This window comes from Haliotis rubra, unplaced genomic scaffold (genome assembly GCF_003918875.1).
Source record: "Haliotis rubra isolate DU_JTF1 unplaced genomic scaffold, ASM391887v1 Scf2172, whole genome shotgun sequence".
NCBI lineage: Eukaryota > Metazoa > Mollusca > Gastropoda > Lepetellida > Haliotidae > Haliotis > Haliotis rubra.
In genome coordinates, this window is record NW_025766195.1 from 4,240 (window position 1) to 27,363 (window position 23,124).

The 23,124-nt window shown below is 45.1% G+C and overlaps 2 protein-coding genes across 2 annotated transcripts; one reads left to right on the forward strand and one right to left on the reverse strand.

Annotated features, from left to right (window-relative positions):
• Nucleotides 1-1,690: 1,690 nt before the first annotated feature.
• On the forward strand, nucleotides 1,691-5,890 carry LOC124277056 (C3 and PZP-like alpha-2-macroglobulin domain-containing protein 8; the record flags this gene model as incomplete). Its single annotated transcript, XM_046712710.1, has 3 exons — nucleotides 1,691-1,788; nucleotides 4,874-5,209; nucleotides 5,640-5,890. Coding segments are annotated over 3 exons (545 nt in total), but the record flags the coding sequence as incomplete, so codon positions are not given.
• On the reverse strand, nucleotides 5,803-18,559 carry LOC124277060 (transcriptional regulator DEF1-like). Its single transcript, XM_046712711.1, has 7 exons — nucleotides 18,434-18,559; nucleotides 17,651-17,803; nucleotides 14,200-14,304; nucleotides 11,290-11,603; nucleotides 10,843-11,194; nucleotides 7,103-7,155; nucleotides 5,803-6,001 (listed from the first exon to the last, which is right to left on the reverse strand). Exons 1-7 carry the CDS (start codon nucleotides 18,557-18,559, stop codon nucleotides 5,803-5,805), a joined length of 1,302 nt encoding a protein of 433 aa, XP_046568667.1.
• Between the last annotated feature and the right edge of the window lie 4,565 nt (nucleotides 18,560-23,124).

Sequence of the window (23,124 nt, forward strand, 5' to 3'; positions counted from 1 at the left end):
CTCGCCAACAACCAAACGAACTTCACTAAACGCAAGCTCACAGAAGCCATTCACATCAAACGCCACAAGCCCACCATCAACCGTGATCAAGGATACTTCATTCCATCAGCTTATGATCCACTCCTCCACCAAGTCCAATCTATTGTATAAACATAGCACCTATTGTATAAACATCTCATTGTAACTACATCCTCTGGCTTCCAGTCACTATCCTTTGTGTACTCACTGGCTTCATCAGCTTACTGCTTAGCCAATCATGGCATTTTATGTTGTTTTCTTTGTCCATTATGTTCTTTCATTGTTCTATACAGTATATATGCAGCTCCTACACTTCATGTATCACTCCTGCTTGACAACGGTACAAGAATCTGTATCGAAACGTCGCACTCACGAAATGAAGAAGTTGTTATCCATAAAAACTTGTTCTATATTGTACGTCTCAACTTCTAAAATGCCACTCAAACTAGTTATTATTGTACCCTCATTGTTCTGAAGGCATTTTGGTTTTATCACTTGAACTGCTCGCTCAAACGCACTCAGTGCATACTAGGCGTATCACCCGAACACACCTGGTGAAGTGCACGGGAAAAACCAATAGGTTTTGCATATACGTGTATAAGACGGTGGTCAGCGATACACGGCCCATTCGCTCCTTTCTGCCATTCGGTTCCAGTTCGTGTCAGTTCGTGTTTAGACATTTAGACTACGAATGACTTAGATGTTAGATGTGTAGGTTCAGTTGGCTATTCTGGCGTTAGATTGTTGAACTTGCATTAGTATGTTTAAAGGTTAGGCAATTATCGGTAGTTAGCGGGTCATTTCATTTCAAAGTTCATTTAGAATCACTTAAGAGAATCACGTTTAGTTCTTTGTAAATTCCATAGTTTTCTCACTTATAATAGTTATCACGTTTAGTTCCTTGTTTTAGGCCAAAAGGTAAGTTCAAAATTTTAGTTGATTAGGATTCAGTTAATTTGCATAGCTCTGCCCAATCGTTTTATTTTCCACTGCGCAACACTCATCAGGTCACATATGTGTTACAATGTATAATGCATATGGAAATATTTAGATGGAGTATTCTTTCCAACGATTCTTAAAAAAAAACATTTATAACATTACAGAATAGAGCGAGTTTTCTAAGAATACCTATCTTATTCTTATTGAATAATGTATACATTTTATGAAAAATTTGGTCTGGTAGAAAATATGGCTTTAAATATGAAATTTTAACTCTTGCATTTTTAAGTGAGAACAAAAGAAATAAATAATGACATTCATCGTCATAATACGTTTTGACGTAGTTTGTAAAAATTAGTATAAAAGCACTGGTAAAACAATGCACTGTGCCGCCTGACTGTTGCTGGGTTATAGAGTGTCTAATCTCCCCTCGGAACAGGACAAAGTCAAAGGGACTGTATGAGACATTGTACTTTATTGCACTCGTTGTTATGCGACATGAGTATTGTGATGCATCAGGATATGTCAGCGCTTGTAGGTTCCACTCAACCTTCCCAGTGTTATGGAACTGCTCATGGATATTTCATTAACTCGTGACATGCAACACAGTTTATCCAGTGAAAAGCTTAACATATGAGATAGACATGTATCCCATACAGCTGCAATTCCTTTAACTAAAATATTAAAGGATTTTACGTTTCTGATCGATTTTTCTGCACTGCATGTGGTTCAGCCTACGTGGAACTTGAGACGACCACAACCTACAACTACCAGTCCCTTCACCAACAGGGTGTGGAGTTAACGCCTGGAGTCACGTCGTTCAAGTTCAAGGTAAGTCAGGAACTGACGTCATGCTTGCTTATAAGTATTATTTTGGATTCCTGTATAAGAGGAAAGTAGTTCATTCATTGTGACTATGTGAAGACAATATATTGGGGGGAAAAAATTATACTTCCCATCAAAAGTTTAGACTCACTGAAAACACTCACTATATGTTACGCATATATGTATGGTAACATCGAAGATTGATTTCTCCACTAACTTGGGGTAACCAACTGCAAACCTTGTGCAGATGAATTGTACGAGGATCATGCATCAAATTGATGAAAAGCATGTGCAAATATCGTGCATGTGAACAGTTGCGTCTTGGCATAAAGTTTTGTTAAGAATTCGGCAATTTTCACTGATTTTTATCATTTATTGAACTCATGGCAACAATCTTTATTTCAACGGTACAAATTTGTTTTATAATACATCAGTTCATGTGTAAACAGTAACGGTGTGGAATATTTTGGAAGATCTAGCTTAGAACAGTTGCCTGAAATAAGTGGCTATTTCTACACCAGTGAGTCTAAACTTTTCAGGGGAAGTATAGAATCAAAATGGTATTAATTCCGGTTCTCGTAATGATTAGTGTCAAAGTCAGTCCTTGAAAGCCAGAAGATGAAATGTCATGATGGAAACATGCTCTAATGTCTACCAGGTGAGTTTGTCCTATTGCTTGTCATGTTTGTTCAGTCAGGTTACAAAATGTCACACAGGAGGCACAGATGAACGTCAATGTTGCTGATATCGTCAAAGGCGGGATGGGTCATAACGTCACGACCAACCACAACCAAGGTTGTCAACTCATACAGTACTCTTTGATCTCTAAATTAGTTTATGTGTCAAGAGTGTTTGTATCATATTCATGTGGTCACTGAGATGTTTCTTGATTAGGTCTGTATGATTAAACATATCGATAAGGTGATATGTGACAAGACATGTAGTCTTTATTTGGAAATACATTCTTCAATAATTAGTATTTAAGTTCAAATACAATAATATGGTATTATGAATATATTTCTTTTCAGTTAATGAAAGTTATCTAAGTTTGCTGTTCAATTTTGAAGGTAGCATTTCCTTGTGTCTACTGTTGAAATAAGCTGCCATTTATACTTTACTTATTGAATAATTATCAACAAAAGCACAAATGCTTTAATCATAATCATGAGCAATCTTTGTTACTTGGATCATACAATGAACAGTCTATTGTAACACAACCATGTGTTAATCATGCCTGGTTAATGATGGTATATGACCCACGTATCAACTAAAGGATCTACAGCCTGCATATACCTATGAGCATGTGTTCATGAGTCACCATGAGAGGTGGGTGTGTCCTGCCTCACCGGCGACAGAATGTTCATCTGTTCGAAAACTGAGAAGAGTTGACCATTGTGAAATTGAAGTCATAGCTTTTGTCATACAATCATACAGTCATAACATGTCTGACGCATCAGGAAACCAATAGACATCGAATGTGATGATCAACTCAATGGGTTTTCAATAGGTACCCAGATACCTATACTTTTTCTCGGAAAAGAAACCTAAAACGTTCCTATTATCTATAAATAATCAACCAATAGTAAGGTAAAGGCATGTCATGGCGTCACTTGTATTCTCCGGGAATATGACCATAAATAGATCCATGTCACTATGTAATGGTACTTAACGAAGGGTAAGCGATAGAAAGGTCCATAACACGAACGGTAATAGGCATCAAGGTAGGTTTGTTTCGCTATCTTATGACCTACTACAACTTATAATTTGTAATGTCCATAAGATTGTTAAAGCATTGTAAATAATTTGTAAAGAAACCTTCATTGCCGATTAGAGATGTCATATCATAAATGTAAATATGCGTTTTGAAAATAATAACGAATCGGGGTCTGTGTTGCACTCATGTTATTTTATGAATAGGCTAGATGTAAGTGTATTGCGGTTTGGCGTTCTTATTATTTAAAGCAAAGAGAGCAATATTCTTAATAGAACACAGTATTTACAATCTTTCTATACCCGAATAAATGTGCATTTTATGAATGGGATAGATGCAAGTGTATTACAGTTGGGCGTTCTTGTTGTTTAAAGCTAAAACGCAAAGAACAAAATAGAACAAGTCGTTTTGCATATTGTCAAAAGTTATATTTGAAGACGTAAACTGCAAAGAAAATATATTAAAAAAATGTTTAAATTAAAACCGAAACACATTCAGAAAGAAGGTGACACCATATATCACAAATCGAAGAACTACAATAAGCAGGGAGTATGGAGAAATCTGAAGGAAGTACATTAGGTGGGATATATTTAAAATCCATTGTCAGAAGGTTAATTGTTCGCTGTTGTAAAACTAACGATTGTAAATGAAAAGCAGCGAGAGAATGGTAAGGGACAGAAACCTTTCCTCGAAATGATCTGAACATTAGCTTAATCATGAGCTAATGCTCATTTTGGTCACAGGTGTGTTATTGAAATGCCCTCCATATGTATACCAGAAAACTTCACATGGCTGTTTCAACCTTGATCAAACAATTTCTCAGAAACACTTGGTTAAAACACCATGCTTGATTGCACATCAAACTGTGTGAAATATTAACATCAGTACTCTGAAGCTGTTGAAGTTATTCCCTGTGCCATTCAGCTCTGTGGGGAGACTTGTGCCACTCTGTATCTGCATAGATCTAATTAAGAAGCACATGAGGCGGCCTCACTTAGCACCTGGCATTTTACAACTTCATAACACACTTGCTTTCATTTCTGAAAATATGATTGAGTCTTTGCAGATAGATATGGAAGTATCTATGCTCGCCACTTTATGAACATTTGCCCAATGGGAATTCGAAGTTGTAAGCTGGAATCGTTTTCTCCGAGATCCGCCCTTGAGTGTTATTTACGGGCGATGGGGTTCTTCACCACATGGGTACAATGTGTGAAGCCCATTTCTGGTGTCCCCACCCCACCCCACCCCCGATATTGCTGGAATATAGCTAGAAGTGGCGTAAAACCATACTGACTCAATGTTATTTACAGGTGAGAAAATGATGATTACAAATATTGTGCATAGTAATGGTGTTGAAGGTCAGTAGTATTCTCCAAGGTCCGTGCGTCAAACGATGCTCACGTGGCCCTGCTCCAGGAAGATGGAGTAACCAATCGGAACATATACGAGATTGTGATTGGCGGATGGAGAAACACCCAATCAGTGATCAGAACAGGCATGCAGCACGCCAACAGGGTGACAGCTCGCCACCGACCTCTGAGTGCAACTCAGTTCCGTGATTTCTGGATTTCTTGGGATAGCGGTGTGATCTCTGTTGGAACTGGGACGGCTGTTGGAGCTGGGAGGTTCATGTCGTGGAGAGACCCCTCCCCTCACCCGTCAGGTACATCGCTGTATCTACTGGATGGGGGTCAATGGGTGTGTGGAGGTTTGGTAAGTAGTTTGGCGTGACCGTCATAAAGTAAACTAGCAGTCTCTGGGTGAGTGAGTTATGCGTGAAAGCTAACAGTAGTTCTTCACAAGTGGTAGACGCTGATTGTAGGCGCTAACACAATTTTACAAATAGCTAGTATTAACTCCAAGAAGACAAGTGAACTACTCGTAAACTACAAGCAATTTATGTGTGAAGCCCATATCCGGTGTCCCCCCGACGTGATTTTGCTGGAATATTGCTATAAAAGCAGCGTGAACGTAAACTCACTCACTCAAGTACAACTTGTTGTTGAATAAGGGTAGAATTTGTGTTTGACTAAAATCATTTAAAAGTTCCATTACACAACACAGCACTACAAATGTCCTGACCCTATTTTCCCTGCTGCATGGTGCTGCCATTAGGTTTTATGTTGCTATGTTCATGTTACAGAGCCCAACGTTCCACCAGCTTGTCTGGAAACGGGTAACGACTACCACTACCATTCCCTCGAGAATCTCGGTTTTCACCTCAACGGACAAACCTCCTTCACCTTCTGGGTAAAGACCACTAATGACGCTCACATCGCGTTGCTTAGCAACAGAGACAACTACGATCACAGCATGTTCGAAATCGTCATAGGAGGCTGGCGAAACACCCAGTCCGTCATCAGAAACAGGAAGCAAGGACCAAATCTTGCTTCTGTGGACACACGCCACTTTCTGGAAGCAAGGCACCAGCCATTCTGGATAAGCTTCAGCGGTGGTAGTAGGATCGCCGTAGGTTCTGGCAGAGAGGTCGGGAGACGTACCTTCCTGTCGTGGACAAACCAATCAGTAACACAGATCAGATATGTGAGCGTCGCCACTGGATGGGGGTCCACAGGAAAATGGCTTTTCTGTAAGTAAATCTCATGACGTTACTGACAAATTGTTTGTTGTTTCACCTCAGGTTTTAATACAAGCCGTGTGGTCGTCTGGTATTCCACTATTAACTTCTTTGAGTAGCATTTCAAAATATCTGTGATAAACAACGAATGAGAGTTCTATGGATAAACAACTTCTTTATTATAAATATGAGTGACGTTTCTGTGTAGCTACTAACACCGTTAAACATCCAAATGGTGTGAGATCAAGATATATCACCAAGGTGATATTGCTACAATGAAATGACATCCAATTGCTTGATTACGGTTTTAGTAGCTACACTGAAATGTCACTCACAATAAGAAGAAAACAGCTGTATATCCACAGAACTCTCCCTATTGTATTTATTCCATTATTGTTGCTTGCATTCAGTAGTAACGTATGCGTGTGGCTTACACTACAAAGCAAATACCTTTGGTTACCGCTATCTGTCAGTTGCATCTCTCACTCATTGTACAGCTGGAATAGCCACAAGTGACCACATGGTTTTGATATTTCTGTCGGTGTCACCTTTACGTATTTATACAGATAATGAAACTAGAAACATAGAGTTTATAGAAACATGGTGCAAGTTCTAACATATTTCATTCCTGGCAGTATTGTTTTCAATCATCCAAATAGTGTGAGATCAAGATATATATCCAAGGAGGTATTGCTACAATGGAATGACAGATTGCTTGTTGACCATTGTGACGTTATCGGTTACTATGAGATCACAATCAATCCATCTGGAACTCGTCAGCTGTACGTTTTACACTCAAGTCATTGCACATTACCTGTTTGGAAAAGGATGACGTTTGTCATAAAATATCATTACGAGTTTATAGGATTTTAAACCCCTGGGGTTGACCTTCTCGATAATAGTTTAATATTTTGATGTTGTAACCTTTCCTCGTGTCGATTGCATGATGAAAATATACTCTGGTTACTTGGTCTGCAAGGGTCGCTCATGGCAACATTGTGTTTGTTTCAGAGCCAGCCAGTGGATACAAGAAGACAATATGACTTTTCACTATTGTCAGCACCTGAGCACCTGGCCCCACCTGTAGGCATATGCATAAACATGCACTCCAATTCATAGACACATAATACAGTCTTCACAACATGGTGGATAATGATGTTTCTGCTAATTCTGTTTTAAACAGATTTATTCTTTGTCTGAAATAGAAATCCAATAATTCCTAACATTCATCACAATTATTGTATTCCATGTAGTTACATTATCCTCGTTCGTGTTGTTATTACAGTATATAAGTGTATAAGTTGTTTTGTACTGAAATAAACTGACTGCAATGTAGAAAAGCTTGTGTTTTACCAAATAACATTGGTGTGAGGTATACTTTATACCGTAGTCAACATGGCTGCTTTTGTCGGATTATGACCTTGACATTTTTATATCTACCACGGAGTCATGTTAGTTAAACTACATTATCTTACCTCACACATAAATGTTGTTTTTGTTATTTTCATTGTACCCCGCTTACAAGCGAGTAACATTTGCCATGTTACCTTCTGGGAATGTCGAACTGTGGAATTCATTTGGTACTTCGTGTTAGTAATTTTTTATCTCGAATAATTAAGTCACGTGTAATGTACGGAAATTACCGATGTTTTGCGAATGCAAATCGACAGAAAGGAGATAACTTTAAATTTGATTATCTTGTCGTCTTACGGCCATATTAGCTAATTGCTTAACTCTTGTATTCCTTATAATGGTCCGATACCCGTGCTTCAAACAGTTCAAAATTAGCATTGAGGTGTTCGGTAAGATAAATACGTTGTTCACTGGTCCCTCGGGCCCGTGGGGTGATGTAAACTCTATGTTTGTTTATGTTCCTCTCATAGATGGTACATCAACCCATGTCCCCCTCGTGACCAGTGAACAACTTATCCGCCACGCTCTGTGAAATTCATCGACAAGTAAGTTTTCATCTGCGTTTAATTAGATAGAAACAAATTCAAGTTATAAATATGCGCTGAAAGAGCGGAATATTCATTTAACATCTTAGTCCTTCCAAACATGTGGTTCCATGACTTTTGTTAACATGCTTACCGATTTTTGTTCAAGGACGAACAAAGCTTACTGACCTTTTCACATACTCACTACACCGATGTAGAATCAACTCAGCGTTTGTAAAGCACATTTCCATACAGAAACATTCATGAAATCTTCAAATATGAGACACATGCAGATTTTGCACACATAAATTTTCATCGGTAACCGAATGCTTTTCACATATCATCCAATTATGTACTTATGAATTTTGAGAACTAGATGTTTTGTATTTGTAAACACAGATAACTCAACATAAACTGGAGGGAGACCCAGTGAGCTCAGAGATTCAGAGACTGAAGTCAGCATTGGGACAACACTTGTGGGATCATTTACAATTATATATCGCATTCTACAATCATGAGATTCTACTCTACAAACCATTCCCCACTATTTTTCTTGCAAGCAAATTTTGAAATTCAATCCTCGCAAAATGCTTAGATGCTTTACATATGCTTCAGATAACTTTTAATATTGCGAGAATTGAGTTTCAAAACATGTTTGTTAGAGAATACTGTAAAGGAATAGCGGTGTACATAATGGTTGGTGTCGGTAGGCACGTTTCAGTAGTCCGTACGTTTTACTACCGAACGTTTTTGATGAAAACGGAAGTGTTCGGATTAACGCGGCCTGACTGTAGTTTGTACTGGAGGTACTGCCAGGCCCACAATCGGGTTCTCGACTTTAGCCCTTTCTCGCAAGTCGTCCTGGCGCACATTTTAACCTTGCCAATTTCAAATCTGGAGGACATATCTCTAACATTCATTCCCACGATTGCCATGAATGTGCCTTCTTATTGATCTTGAGCATGTAACCTCGATGCACTAATATTCTTCCTCCACGGTGGGGCGGGATGAAATTAAGATCAATCTGTGCGTGAGCCATGATTGCGAATACATTGTTTAGTAAATGTGTCAGTCCTTGTTCACTACCAAAATGTTTACTACTTTCCAGAGTACATTCACTAAATGGTGAACATGTTTATTTAAACTAAAGTGGTGAACTCAAACACAATGTATCCTGTAAGTGGTGAGGTAAATTCACTGAAATGGTGAGACGACCCCATACTGTCAAAACAATACTAAGTGGCGTTAAATATTCCGTGGACACCGGCAAGTCGGCCTGGCACACCTCTGCGTGTCTATTTTGGTCTCGCAGGAAGCCCCAGTGAGAGTAAACCATCTGCATGGTATCTTCCCATTATGACTACTCCCAGTTTGACTACTCATGCACATACACATATAATGGAGCACCCCTACACTTAATCATGTACTGTACCTGTATAGCTGATTACTCCCAGTTTGGCTACTTTTGAAATAAACCTATAAGGGGAGCTCCCAGGACCCACCTATAGTGATTAGAGGCCAAGTGAATCAGGGGATCTTGTGATTATTCATTGTTTGTTTTGATATTTGGAGATAACTCCTCTACTTGGATTGAAACTTATAGTAGAGGTTGTTTGTTTTGAAAATTGGACATAATCACTTCAACTTCCATTCAAAATATTAACTGTAGAACCCTAATGGGTAGAACGCAAAGTTATTCTCAATCATTTTTATATGTCATGGAATTTATTGCCCGATGGAGCTGTTAACGCTATTTCCCTGAATCAACTAAAACCATGATAAACCCAACAGAATCTCTCAATTACTTTGATTTAAACTTAATAATTTAATAATTCTAAGATTTAAATCACAATTAAATACCGCTCGACTGAAACAAGTTGTTCACTGCCTACCGGCTCGGGTAACACTGCTACAAAGAGCCTACCGGCTCGGGTAACACTGCCACAAATAGGCGTACTTCAGACCGTATTACTTCGCCTACCGGCTCGGGTGACACTGCCACAAATAGGCGTACATCAGACCGTATTACCTCGCCTACCGGCTCGGGTGACACTGCCACAAAGAGGCGTACATCAGACCGTATTACCTCGCCTACCGGCTCGGGTGACACTGCTACAAATAGGCGTACATCAGACCGTATAACCTCGCCTACCGGCTCGGGGACACTGCTACAAAGAGGCGTACTTCAGACCGTATAACCTCGCCTGCCGGCTCGGGTGACACTGCTACATACCTTCATGTATGTGTAAGCACTTGGAGATCAGGTCTATGGTGACTTTGTTGGACTCAAGAAAGTCAATGCCTAAGATGAGAGAGTGGTATAGGTTATGGAAGACATGAAAGGTTTGAGGGAGATAGATGTGACCTATGCTGATGTCAAGAGAGATAGAACCTAGCACAGAGTGTTTTTCACCTCCTACACCAATGATTTCAGTGAGGTGAGATGGACCTAAATGAAAGGGTTTGATACCTATCTTGCGTAAGTAACCCATGCTGACACAGCTAACTGAGGCACCTGTGTCAACAAGAGCTAATGTTCTGACTTGTTTCACCTTGACATGAACAGTGTTCTTTGTCAAGGGTGCCACAAGAGATACAAAATCTGACTCTTGCCTGACCCCAGAATGTTGAGAATTAGGCGTGCATAGTTTCTTTTGTGATTACCTACCTTGAGCATAATATGCACGAATGCAAACTTTAGTATGGTGACCAGTTATACCGCAGTAGCTGCATATTGTGTTTCTATGAGGGCAATTGTGAGGGACCGCTGTGGTGGTGGTTGGGACTGCTGCTGTGGTGGCTGGTACTGCTGCTGTGGTGGTGGCTGGTACCTGCTGCCGTGGAGGTGGTGCTGCTGGTGGTGGCTGGTACCGCTGCTGTGGTGGCTGTGCTGCTGGTGGTGGTTGGTACCGCTGCTGTGTGGTGGCTGGTACTCCTGCTGTGGTGGCTGGGTACTGCTGCTGTGGTGGTGGCTGGTACCGCTGCTGTGGTGGTGGCTGGTACTGCCGCTGTGGTGGTACAAGCTGTTGTGCTGCAGGTGGTGGCTGGTACCGCTGCCGTGGTGGCTGGTACTGCTGCTGTGGTGGTGGCTGGTTACCGCTGCTGCCAGGTGGCTGGTACCACTGCTGCCGGTGGTGGCTGGTACTGCCTGCCGTGTGGTGGTACTGCTGCTGCTGGTGGTGGCTGGTACTGCTGCTGTGGTGGTTGGTACTGCTGCTGTGGTGGTGGCTGGTACTGCTGCTGTGGTTTGGTACTGCTGCTGTGGTGGTGGCTGGTACTGCTGCTGTGGTGGCTGGTACTGCCAGGCTGCTGTGGCACCAAGGTGGTGGCTGGTACTGCTGCTGTGGTGGTGGTTGGTGCACCGCTGCTGTGGTGGTACTGCTGCTGTGGTGGTGGCTGGTACTGCTGCCGTGGTAGTTGTGCTGCTGGTGGTGGCTGGTACCGCTGTTGTGGTGGTGTGTGCTGCTGCTGGTGGTGGCTGGCACCGCTGCTGTGGTGGCTGGCACTGCCGCTGTGGTGGTGGCTGGTACTGCTGCTGTGGTGGTTTGTGCTTCTGGCGGTGGTTGGTACCGCTGCTGTGGTAGTTGTGCTGCTGGTGGTGGTTGGTACTGCTGCTGTGGTAGGATGGTGCTGCTGGTGGTGGTTGGTACTGCTGCTGTGGTGGTGGTGTTGCTGGTGGTGGCTGTGCTGCTGCTGCTGTGGTGGTTGTGCTGCTGGTGGTGGTTGGTACTGCTGCTGTGGTGGTGGTGCTGCTGCTGTAGTGGTGTGGTGTTGCTGTGTGGTGGTGGTGGTTGCTGCTGTGGTGTGGTGGTGTTGCTGGTGGTGGTTGAGGACTGCTACTGCTGAATGGTGGTTGTGCTGCTGCTGTGGTGGTGGTGTTGCTGGTGGTGGTTGAGACTGCTTACTGTAGTGAAGTTGTGCTGCTGGTGGTGGTGAGGACTGCTACTGCTGCTGCTGCTGGTGGGTGGTGCTGGTGGTGGTTAGGTACTGCTGTAGTGGTGGTGGTGCTGCTGGTGGTGGTTGCCGTGTACTGCTGCTGTGGTGGTGCCGTGCTGCTGGTGGTGGTTGGGGACCGCTGCTGTGGTGGTGGTGCTGCTGGTGGTGGTTGAGACTGCTGGTGTGGTGGTGGTGCTGCTGGTGGTGGTTGACCGCTTACTGGTGGTGTGGTGCTTGGTGGCTGCTGCTGTGGTGGTGGTTGGTACTGCTGCTGGTGGTGGCTTGGTTGCTGCTGCTGCTGGTGGTGGTGGTGTTGCTGGTGGTGGTGGTTGTGCTGCTGCTGTGGTGGTTGTGTTGCTGGTGGTGGTTGAGACTGCTACTGTAGTGGTTGTGCTGCTGCTGTGGTGGTGGTATTTGCTGGTGGTGGTTGGTTTGACTGCTGCTGTAGTGGTTGTGCTGCTGTGGGTGTCATGGTACTGCTGGTGGTGGTGGTGCTGCTGCTGGTGGTGGTTGGTACTGCTGCTGGTGTGGTGGTGGTGCTGCTGGTGGTGGTTGGTACTGCTGCTGTGGTGGTGGGTGCTGCTGGTGGTGGTTGAGGACTGCTGCTGTGGTGGTGGTGCTGCTGGTGGTGGTTGAGACTGCTGCTGTGGTGGTGGTGCTGCTGGTGGTGGTTGAATGCACTGCTGCTGTGGTGGTTGGTACTGCTGCTGTGGTGGTGGTGGTGGTTACTGCTGCTGTGGTGGTTTGTGCTGCTGGTGGTGGTTGGTACTGCTGCTGTGGTAGTTGTGCTGCTGGTGGTGGTTGGTGCTGCCAGTGCTGTGGAGGGTGTGGTGCTGCTGGTGGTGGTTGGTACTGCTGCTCGGTGGTGGTGAATTGCTGCTGTGGTGGTTAGTACTGCTGCTGTGGTAGTTGTGCTGCTGAGTGGTGGTTGTACATGGTTTGGGTGCTGCTGCTGTGGTAGTTGTGCTGCTGGTGGTGGTGGTTAGTACTGCTGCTGTGGTAGTTGTGCTGCTGGTGGTGGTTGGTACTGCATGCTGTGGTGGTGGGTGTTGCTGGTGGTGGTTTGTGCTGCTGCTGTGGTGGTTTGTGCTGATTGCTGGTGGTGGTTGGTACTGCTGCTGTGGTGGTGGTGCTGCTGCTGTGGTGGTGGTGTTGCTGGTGGTGGTTGTTGCTGCTGCTGTGGTGGTTGTGTTGTGTTGCTGGTGGTGGTTGAGACTGCTACTGTAGTGGATTGTTGTGCTGCTGCTGTGGTGGTGTGGTGTTGCTGGTGGTGGTTGAGACTGCTACTGTAGTGGTTGTGCTGCTGTGGTGGTGGGTACTGCTGCTGTGGTGGTGGTGGTGCTGCTGGTGGTGGTTGGTACTGCTGCTGTGGTGGTGGTGCTGCTGGTGGTGGTTGAAGTACTGCTGCTGTGGTGGTGGGTGCTGCTGGTGGTGGTTGAGACTGCTGCTGTGGTGGTGGTGCTGCTGGTGGTGGTTCGAGGACTGCTGCTGTGGTGGTGGTGCTGCTGGTGGTGGTTGGTACTGCTGCTGTGGAGATGGTGCTGCTGGTGGTGGTTGAGGACTGCTGCTGTGGTGGTGGTGGTGCTGCTGGTGGTGGGTGGTTGGTACCTGCTGCTGTGGTGGTGGTGCTGCTGGTGGTGGTGGTTGGTACTGCTGCTGTGGTGTGGTGGTGCTGCTGGTGGTGGTTGGTACTGCTGCTGTGGAGGTGGTGCTGCTGGTGGTGGTGGTTGGTACTGCTGCTGTGGTGGTGGTGCTGCTGGTGGTGGTTGGTACTGCTGCTGTGGTAGTTGTATTGTGCTGCTGGTGGTGGTTAATTACTGCTGCTGTGGAGGTGGTGCTGCTGGTGGTGGTTGGTACTGCTGCTGTGGTGGTGGGTGGTGCTGCTGGTGGTGGTGGTTGAGACTGCTGCTGTGGAGGTGAATTGCTGGCTGGTGGTGGTTGGTACTGCTGCTGTGGTAGTTGTGCTGCTGTGGTGGTGGTACTGCTGCTGTGGTAGTTGTGCTGCTGGTGGTGGTTTGGTACTACTGCTGTGGAGGTTGTGCTGCTGGTGGTGGTTGGGTACCTGCTGCTGTGGTGGTGGTGCTGCTGGTGGTGGTTGGTACTGCTGCTGTGGTAGTTGTGCTGCTGGTGGTGGTTGAGACTGCTGCTGTGGTGGTTGTGCTGCTGGTGGTGGTTGGTACTGCTGCTGTGGAATTGGTTGTGCTGCTGCTGGTGGTGGTTGAGACTGCTGCTGTGGTGGTGTGATTGCCTACTGAGGTGGTGGTTGGGACTGCTGCTGTAGTAGTTGTGCTGCTGGTGGTGGTTGGTACCTGCTGCTGTGGAGGTGCTGCTGCTGGTGGTGGTTTAAAGGACTGCTGCTGTGGGAGGTGTAAGGTGCTGCTGGTGGTGGTTGAGACTGCTACTGTAGTGGTTGTGCTGCTGCTGTGGAGGTGGTGCTGCTGGTGGTGGTTGAGACTGCTACTGTAGTGGTTGTGCTGCTGTGGTGGTGGTACTGCTGCTGTGGAGGTGGTGCTGCTGGTGGTGGTTGAGACTGCTGCTGTGTGGTGGTGGTGCTGCTGGTGGTGGTTGGAGACTGCTGCTGTGGAGGTGGTGCTGCTGAGTGGTGGTTGGTACTGCTGCTGTGGTGGTGCTGCTGCTGCTGGTGGTCGTTGGTACTGCTGCTGTGGTGGTGGTGGTGCTGGTGGTGGTGGTTGGTACTGCTGCTGTGGAGGTGGTGCTGCTGGTGGTGGTTGGTACTGCTGCGGTGGTGGTGGTGCTGCTGGTGGTGGTTGGTACTGCTGCTGTGGTGGTGGTGCTGCTGGTGGTGGTTGCTGAGACTGCTGCTGTGGTGGTGGTGCTGCTGGTGGTGGTTGAGACTGCTGCTGCTATTGGTGGTGGTGCTGCTGGTGGTGGTGGTTGGTACTGCTGCTGTGGTGGTTGGTACTGCTGCTGTGGTGGTGGTTGGTACTGCTGCTGTGGTGGTGGTGCTGCTGCTGTGGTGGTGGTGTTGCTGGTGGTGGTTGTGCTGCTGCTGTGGTGGTTGTGTGTTGCTGGTGGTGGTTGAGACTGCTACTGTAGTGGATTTGTGCTGCTGCTGTGGTGGTGGTGTTGCTGGTGGTGGTTGAGACTGCTACTGTAGTGGTTGTGCTGCTGTGGTGGTGGTACTGCTGCTGTGGTGGTGGTGCTGCTGGTGGTGGTTGGTACTGCTGCTGTGGTGGTGGTGCTGCTGGTGGTGGTTGGTACTGCTGCTGTGGTGGTGTGGTGCTGCTGGTGGTGGTTGAGACTGCTGCTGTGGTGGTGGTGGTGCTGCTGGTGGTGGTTGAGACTGCTGCTGTGGTGGTGAGTGTCAGTGCTGCTGGTGGTGGTTGGTACTGCTGCTGTGGTGGTTGGTACTGCTGCTGTGGTGGTGGTTGGATACTGCTGCTGTGGTGGTTGTGCTGCTGGTGGTGGTTGGCAACTGCTGCTGTGGTAGTTGTGCTGCTGGTGGTGGTTGGTACTGCTGCTGTGGAGGTGGTGCTGCTGGTGGTGGTTGGTACTGCTGCTGTGGTGGTGGTGCTGCTGTGGTGGTTGTTAATTACTGCTGCTGTGGTAGTTGTGCTGCTGGTGGTGGTTTGGTACTGCTGCTGTGGTAGTTGTGCTGCTGGTGGTGGTTGGTACTGCTGCTGTAGTAGTTGTGCTGCTGGTGGTGGTTGGTACTGCTGCTGTGGTGGTGGTGTTGCTGGTGGTGGTTGTGCTGCTGCTGTGGTGGTTGTGCTGCTGGTGGTGGTTGGTACTGCTGCTGTGGTGGTGGTGCTGCTGCTGTGGTGGTGGTGTTGCTGGTGGTGGTTGTGCTGCTGCTGTGGTGGTTGTGTTGCTGGTGGTGGTTGAGACTGCTACTGTAGTGGTTGTGCTGCTGCTGTGGTGGTGAGGTGTTGCTGGTGGTGGTTGAGACTGCTACTGTAGTGGTTGTGCTGCTGTGGTGGTGGTACTGCTGCTGTGGTGAGGTGGTGCTGCTGGTGGTGGTTGGTACTGCTGCTGTGGTGGTGGTGCTGCTGGTGGTGGTTGGTGTACTGCTGCTGTGGTGGTGGTGGTGCTGCTGGTGGTGGTTGAGACTGCTGCTGGTGGTGGTGGTGCTGCTGGTGGTGGTGGTTGAGACTGCTGCTGTGGTGGTGGTGCTGCTGGTGGTGGTTTGGTACTGCTGCTGTGGAGATGGTGCTGCTGGTGGTGGTTGAGACTGCTGCTGTGGTGGTGTGTGCTGCTGGTGGTGGTGGTTGGTACTGCTGCTGTGGTGTGTGGTGCTGCTGGTGGTGGTTGGTACTGCTGCTGTGGTGGTGGTGCTGCTGGTGGTGGGTTGGTACTGCTGCTGTGGAGGTGGTGCTGCTGGTGGTGGTTGGTTGGGTACTGCTGCTGTGGTGGTGGTGCTGCTGGTGGTGGTTGGTACTGCTGCTGTGGTAGTTGTGCTGCTGGTGGTGGTTGGTACTGCTGCTGTGGAGGTGTGGTGCTGCTGGTGGTGGTTGGTACTGCTGCTGTGGTGGTGGTGCTGCTGCTGGTGGTGGTGGTTGAGGACTGCTGCTGTGGAGGTGGTGCTGCTGGTGGTGGTTGGTACTGCTGCTGTGGTAGTTGTGCTGCTGTGGTGGTGGTACTGCTGCTGTGGTAGTTGTGCTGCTGGTGGTGGTGGTTAGTACTGCTGCTGTGGAGGGGTTGCTGCTGCTGGTGGTGGTTGAGTACTGCTGCTGTGGTGGTGGTGCTGCTGGTGGTGGTTGGTACTGCTGCTGTGGTAGTTGTGCTGCTGGTGGTGGTTGAGACTGCTGCTGTGGTAGTTGTGCTGCTGGTGGTGGTTGGTACTGCCTGCTGTGGAGGTGGTGCTGCTGGTGGTGGTTGAGACTGCTGCTGTGGTGGTGGTGCTGCTGGTGGTGGTTGAGACTGCTGCTGTGGTAGTTGTGCTGCTGGTGGTGGTTAGTACTGCTGCTGTGGAGGTGGTGCTGCTGGTGGTGGTTGAGACTGCTGCTGTGGAGGGTGTTGCTGCTGGTGGTGGTTGGTCTGCTGCTGCTGTGGTGGTGGTGCTGCTGGTGGTGGTTGGGACTGCTGCTGTGGTGGTGGTGCTGCTGGTGGTGGTGGTGCTGCTGGTGGTGGTGGTTGGTACTGCTGCTGTGGTGGTGGTGCTGCTGGTGGTGGTTGGGTACTGCTGCTGTGGTGGTGGTGCTGCTGGTGGTGGTTGAGACTGCTGCTGTGGAGGTGGTGCTGCTGGTGGTGGTTGAGACTGCTACTGTAGTGGTTTGTGCTGCTGCTGTGGAGGTGGTGCTGCTGGTGGTGGTTGAGACTGCTACTGTAGTGGTTGTGCTGCTGCTGTGGAGGTGGGTGCTGCTGGTGGTGGTTGAGACTGCTACTGTAGTGGAAAGGTTGTGCTGCTGTGGTGGTGGTACTGCTGCTGTGGAGGTGGTGCTGCTGGTGGTGGTTGAGACTGCTGCTGTGGTGGTGGTGCTGCTGGTGGTGGTTAAGGACTGCTGCTGTGGAGGTGGTGCTGCTGGTGGTGGTTGAGGTACTGCTGCTGTGGTGGTGCTGCTGCTGGTGGTGGTTGGTATTACTGCTGCTGTGGTGGTGGTGCTGCTGGTGGTGGTTGGTACTGCTGCTGTGGAGGTGGTGCTGCTGGTGGTGGTTTAGGTACTGCTGCTGTGGTGGTGGTGCTGCTGGTGGTGGTTGGTACTGCTGCTGTGGTGGTGGTGCTGCTAGTGGTGTGGTTGGTACTGCTGCTGTGGTTTTGGTGCCGCTGGTGGTGGTTTGTGCTGCTGCTGGTGGTGGTTGGTACAGCTGCTGCTGTGTGTTGGTGGTGGTGTCTGTTGTCTGTGGTCGTGTTCCCAGGGCTCTTGCTGCTGTAGACCAGTTGAAGGAAATTGCTGACTGTACAGCACAGGCCCTGTGTGTTAGTGATCAACATGGCCACCAAGTTTGTTAATTGTTCAACTTGTTGGACCAAGCCGACCTCTGCTGTGCTGGGAGCCTGCGACTGTGCAGCCAGCTGTGCCACAGTGACCAACCTCGTCCAGGGGTTGCTGGCTCCTTCGTGTACACCCACTGCTTAATCTGTAGGAGTAGCCCATTGATTGCAATAGCTACTATCACAGATTGTGGCAATGTGGAGTGTAATAACATGGATGATTGCACCCTGGTGATGTAGTCTTCTATCGTTTCCTGCTCCTTCTGTGCCATGTGTAGAAGACCCACGTCAAAGGAATGCACCGAAAACGTTGTTTGAAGGCTGCCTTCAGTGACTGCATGCCACGCTGAGTGGTTTCAGGCAGGCAGAGAAACCATACCTTTGCAGCGCCGTCCAAGTAGATTGGCAGAATTCTGCAGGGAAATGTAGTTTGAATGTCCATGGAGGATGTTAAAAATTGGCACAATCTGCCCACCAACTTTAAGCATCCTGTTGTCCATTGTATTTTTGAAAGGTGTACTTGGGCCTTTGTTGTTTGATGTTGCTGGAGTGCATTGAGACAATTGGCATGGGACTGTGATGTGGTGTCTGACCTTCTCTCGTACGTTGATAAAGGGGGTGATGGTGTCGTCAGACGTAGTGTTGTGTTGAACTGTGGAGGTGGTGTTGCTAGGACTCCTCGCAGTCTTCTTGTAGTCTTCAGGGTTGGCTCCAGGCATCGAGGATCGAACGTCTCCACCAATTAAGACAGCTTGGCTTGTGTCTGTTACGACGACCTTTAGCGTTTGATGTGCTAAAGGTGCTGTCAGGCCTTGATTTTGGGAATTAGGTACAGGAAGCGAGCCCTTTGAAACAAGAAAGGGAGAGCTGTGAGTTCCTTGGGTTTATTCAAGCAAGTGTCTCTTGCATGACATTCAAAATATATCAATTTATACATAATAATGACATACAATAATAGAAATAATAATCAATGACATCCTCATACAGTTTAAGTCTAAGTCAGGTAGTAAAGGCAATGTGTGGTATAACAGAGTATGTAAGGTAACAGCTTACAGAAACATAATACAAATGATACAACATTTCCTTGAGTAACTACGGTACTGATAATAACATGATCTCACGCATAAATTAACCATCAACAACAATTGCAGAGGACAAAGTACGGAGTGCACCAATTCCTTACAGCATGTAGTGCCTGGTTCATTAACTGCTGTACGGATTAATGACTATTACGGTATTTCGCGCCTAATGTGTTAACTACGGTAAGGGTTTATGACAATCACGGTATGTAGTGCCTATTGCATTGAAAGAATTATTTGGGAAACAACGGTAAATGTATTTCGACGGTGATGTTGCTATAGGCAAAGTGCAATTTCGACATATACGGAATTAAGCCATGACCTAGAATATATGTAATGCTGTAGTGCTACACTTAAACCAAAGGGATGTCGGAAGGTACAATTTTGTGCTTTACAAAACAAAGAAAACAGTAACTTAGTTAAATGAATATGTAATAATGTACTAGGACGGCGCTATTGTCATTGGCTACGCGTATTTCTTAAATTACAGGCTAAACAAATACGGAACGAAGACTGTAATTGCAAACTTCACGGATTTGAATGTATATTTTCTGGTAATATGAAGAGTAGACAATACCATTTTCTACTGATTACGGTAATGTGATTCGCGTATAAACTGTTCTGTACGGTATACAACTGCACGCGGAACGGAACGTTTAATATCATTATTCAAATACTTATCATGTTGGTGAAATATCAAAATACAAATGCTGGCTGTTATACCTTTTATATGAGCGCGTATCTGAGGTAAATCAACACCACTAGCATTTGATCGGCGGACTATCGTAAAATACGGACATACAACTTCGTCCTTGCTGGATATTTAACACGTCACAATTTAATTCTGGACTCACAAAAAGTCCAGAAACTCTCCACTCCTAATGGCCGCTTTCTGACAAAGGATCTGACAAAATTAAATATGCAGTTGTCGCTTGAATATATGCTAAGGATGAAAAATGAAAAAATTTTTTCGAAAACTCAAAATTTAAACTACCTCGCCCATGGGTCGGCCCATGGCCACTGTTCCTTATGGGGGTCATGCGGCGAGAATGTTTAATTTCGCTCAGACTTCATGTTTTGGAGGTTGAAAATGAATGAAAGCATGTTTAGAAGTATCACCACACAAAAATTAACTCATTGTGACTTAATTCGGCTAATTTAGACCGATATTTAAATATCTCGCCCATGGGCGAAAGAAAGTTTGGCCCATGGGCGAGATTTTCTATGTTTGCTCAAAATCATGGTTTTTCAAGTTTGAAGGTTGTAAATGAATGAAAGCATGTTTAGAAGTATCACCACACAAAATTTAACTCATTGTGACTTAATTCGGCTAATTTAGACCGATATTAAAATATCTCGCCCATGGGCGAAAGAAGTTTGGCCCATGGGCGAGATTTTCTATGTTTGCTCAAAATCATGGGTTTTTCAAGTTTGAAGGTTGTAAATGAATGAAAGCATGTTTAGAAGTATCACCACACAAAAATTAACTCATTGTGACTTAATTCGGCTACTTGAGACCGATATTAAAATATCTAGCCCATGGGCGAAAGAAAGTTTGGCCCATGGGCGAGATTTTATCTGTTTGCTCAAAATCATGGGTTTTTCAAGTTTGAAGGTTGTAAATGAATGAAATTATGTTTATAAGTATCACCACACAAAAATTTAACTCATTGTGACTTAATTCGGCTAATTTTAGACCGATATTAAAATATCTCGCCCATGGGCGAAAGAAAGTTTGGCCCATGGGCGAGATTTTCTATGTTTGCTCAAAATCATGGGTTTTTTCAAGTTTGAAGGTTGTAAATGAATGAAATTATGTTTATAAGTATCACCACACAAAATTTAACTCATTGTGACTTAATTCGGCTAATTTAGACCGATATTAAAATATCTCGCCCATGGGCGAGAAAACATTTGGCCCATGGGCGAGATTTTCTACTTTTGCTCAAAATCATGCTTTTTCAAGTTTAAAGGTTGTAAATGAATGAAAGCACGTTTATAAGTATCACCACACAAAATTTAACTCATTGTGACTTAATTCGGCTAATTTAGACCGATATTAAAATATCTCGCCCATGGGCGAAAGAAAGTTTGGCCCATGGGCGAGATTTTCTATGTTTGCTCAAAATCATGCTTTTTCAAGTTTGAAGGTTGTAAATGAATGAATATATGTTTAGAAGTATCACCACACAAAATTTAACTCATTGTGACTTAATTCGGCTAATTTAGACCGATATTAAAATATCTCGCCCATGGGCGAAAGAAAGTTTGGCCCATGGGCGAGATTTTCTATGTTTGCTCAAAATCATGGGTTTTTCAAGTTTGAAGGTTGTAAATGAATGAAAGCATGTTTAGAAGTATCACCACACAAAAATTAACTCATTGTGACTTAATTCGGCTAATTTAGACCGATATTAAAATATCTCGCCCATGGGCGAAAGAAAGTTTGGCCCATGGGCGAGATTTTCTATGTTTGCTCAAAATCATGCTTTTTTCAAGTTTGAAGGTTGAAAATGAATGAAATTACGTTTATAAGTATCACCACACAAAAATTAACTCATTGTGACTTAATTCGGCTAATTTAGACCGATATTAAAATATCTCGCCATGGGCGAAAGAAAGTTTGGCCCATGGGCGAGATTTTCTACGTTTGCTCAAAATCATGGGTTTTTCAAGTTTGAAGGTTGTAAATGAATGAAATTATGTTTATAAGTATCACCACACAAAATTTAACTCATTGTGACTTAATTCGGCTAATTTAGACCGATATTAAAAATATCTCGCCCATGGGCGAAAGAAAGTTTGGCCCATGGGCGAGATTTTATCTGTTTGCTCAAAATCATGGTTTTTCAAGTTTGAAGGTTGAAAATGAATGAAATTATGTTTATAAGTATCACCACACAAAAATTAACTCATTGTGACTTAATTCGGCTAATTTAGACCGATATTAAAATATCTCGCCCATGGGCGAAAGAAAGTTTGGCCCATGGGCGAGATTTTTCTACTTATGCTCAAAATCATGCTTTTTCAAGTTTGAAGGTTGTAAATGAATGAAATTATGTTTATAAGTATCACCACACAAAAATTTAACTCATTGTGACTTAATTCGGCTAATTTAGACCGATATTAAAATATCTCGCCCATGGGCGAGAAAACATTTGGCCCATGGGCGAGATTTTCTACTTTTGCTCAAAATCATGCTTTTCAAGTTTGAAGGTTGAAAATGAATGAAAGCACGTTTATAAGTATCACCACACAAAATTTAACTCATTGTGACTTAATTCGGCTAATTTAGACCGATATTAAAATATCTCGCCCATGGGCGAGAAAACATTTGGCCCATGGGCGAGATTTTCTACTTTTGCTCAAAATCATGCTTTTTTCAAGTTTGAAGGTTGTAAATGAATGAAAGCATGTTTATAAGTATCACCACACAAAATTTAACTCATTGTGACTTAATTCGACTAATTTAGACCGATATTAAAATATCTTGCCCATGGGCGAGAAAACATTTGGCCCATGGGCGAGAGTTTCTACTTTTGCTCAAAATCATGCTTTTTTCAAGTTTAGAAGTTGTAAATGAATGAAAGCACGTGTATGAGTATAATGACACAATTTTCAACTCATTATGACTTAAGTCGGCGAATTTAGAGCGAGATTTTCTATTTTTGCTCAAAATCATGGTTGTTTTCAAGTTTAAAGGTTGTAAATGAGTATCATGACACATATTTTAGCTCATTGTTGCTTACTTCGGCTAATTTAGGGCGATAGAGAAAACATTTCGCCCAGCCAGAAGAAATGTTAGCATATTCTGCATGTAACTATTCGTTATGCACCCACATGCACCCACAAACGCTCTCACGCACGCAAATAATAGTCCTCACTTCATTAAAACAATCATATCCAAAGATAGAAACTATCAGTTTGTGGTGTTACAGTGACATGCGGTCAGCACCATTATCCACCAACATCCATCTCACTATGTAATTTTGCATATAGCGAAGTTTCTTTTGCTTTAAGATGCATCCACTTGGCTAAGCAAATAGCGTCAAGTAAAAAACGTTTTTGAGGGTTAAAATGATTTATTCATGAATGTATATACTTGCAAATACAAAATGTGTTTATGGGCATTTGGCATACTCGAATTTGTGATGCACACACACACACACACACACACACACACATTCATACATACATACATACAT

What these genes read in the sequence shown, in the direction of transcription:
- LOC124277060 (XM_046712711.1), bottom strand. Translation starts at nt 18,559, where the DNA reads ATGCCTGGAGCCAACCCTGAAGACTACAAGAAGACTGCGAGGAGTCCT. An exon ending in TTATCAACGTACGAGAGAAG is followed by an intron (nt 17,804 to 18,433) that starts GTCAGACACCAC and finishes TGTGCTGTACAG; the next exon opens with TCAGCAATTTCCTTCAACTG. An exon ending in TACCAGCCACCACAGCAGCA is followed by an intron (nt 11,195 to 11,289) that starts GTACCAGCCACC and finishes CAGCAGTACCAG; the next exon opens with CCACCACCAGCAGCAGCAGT.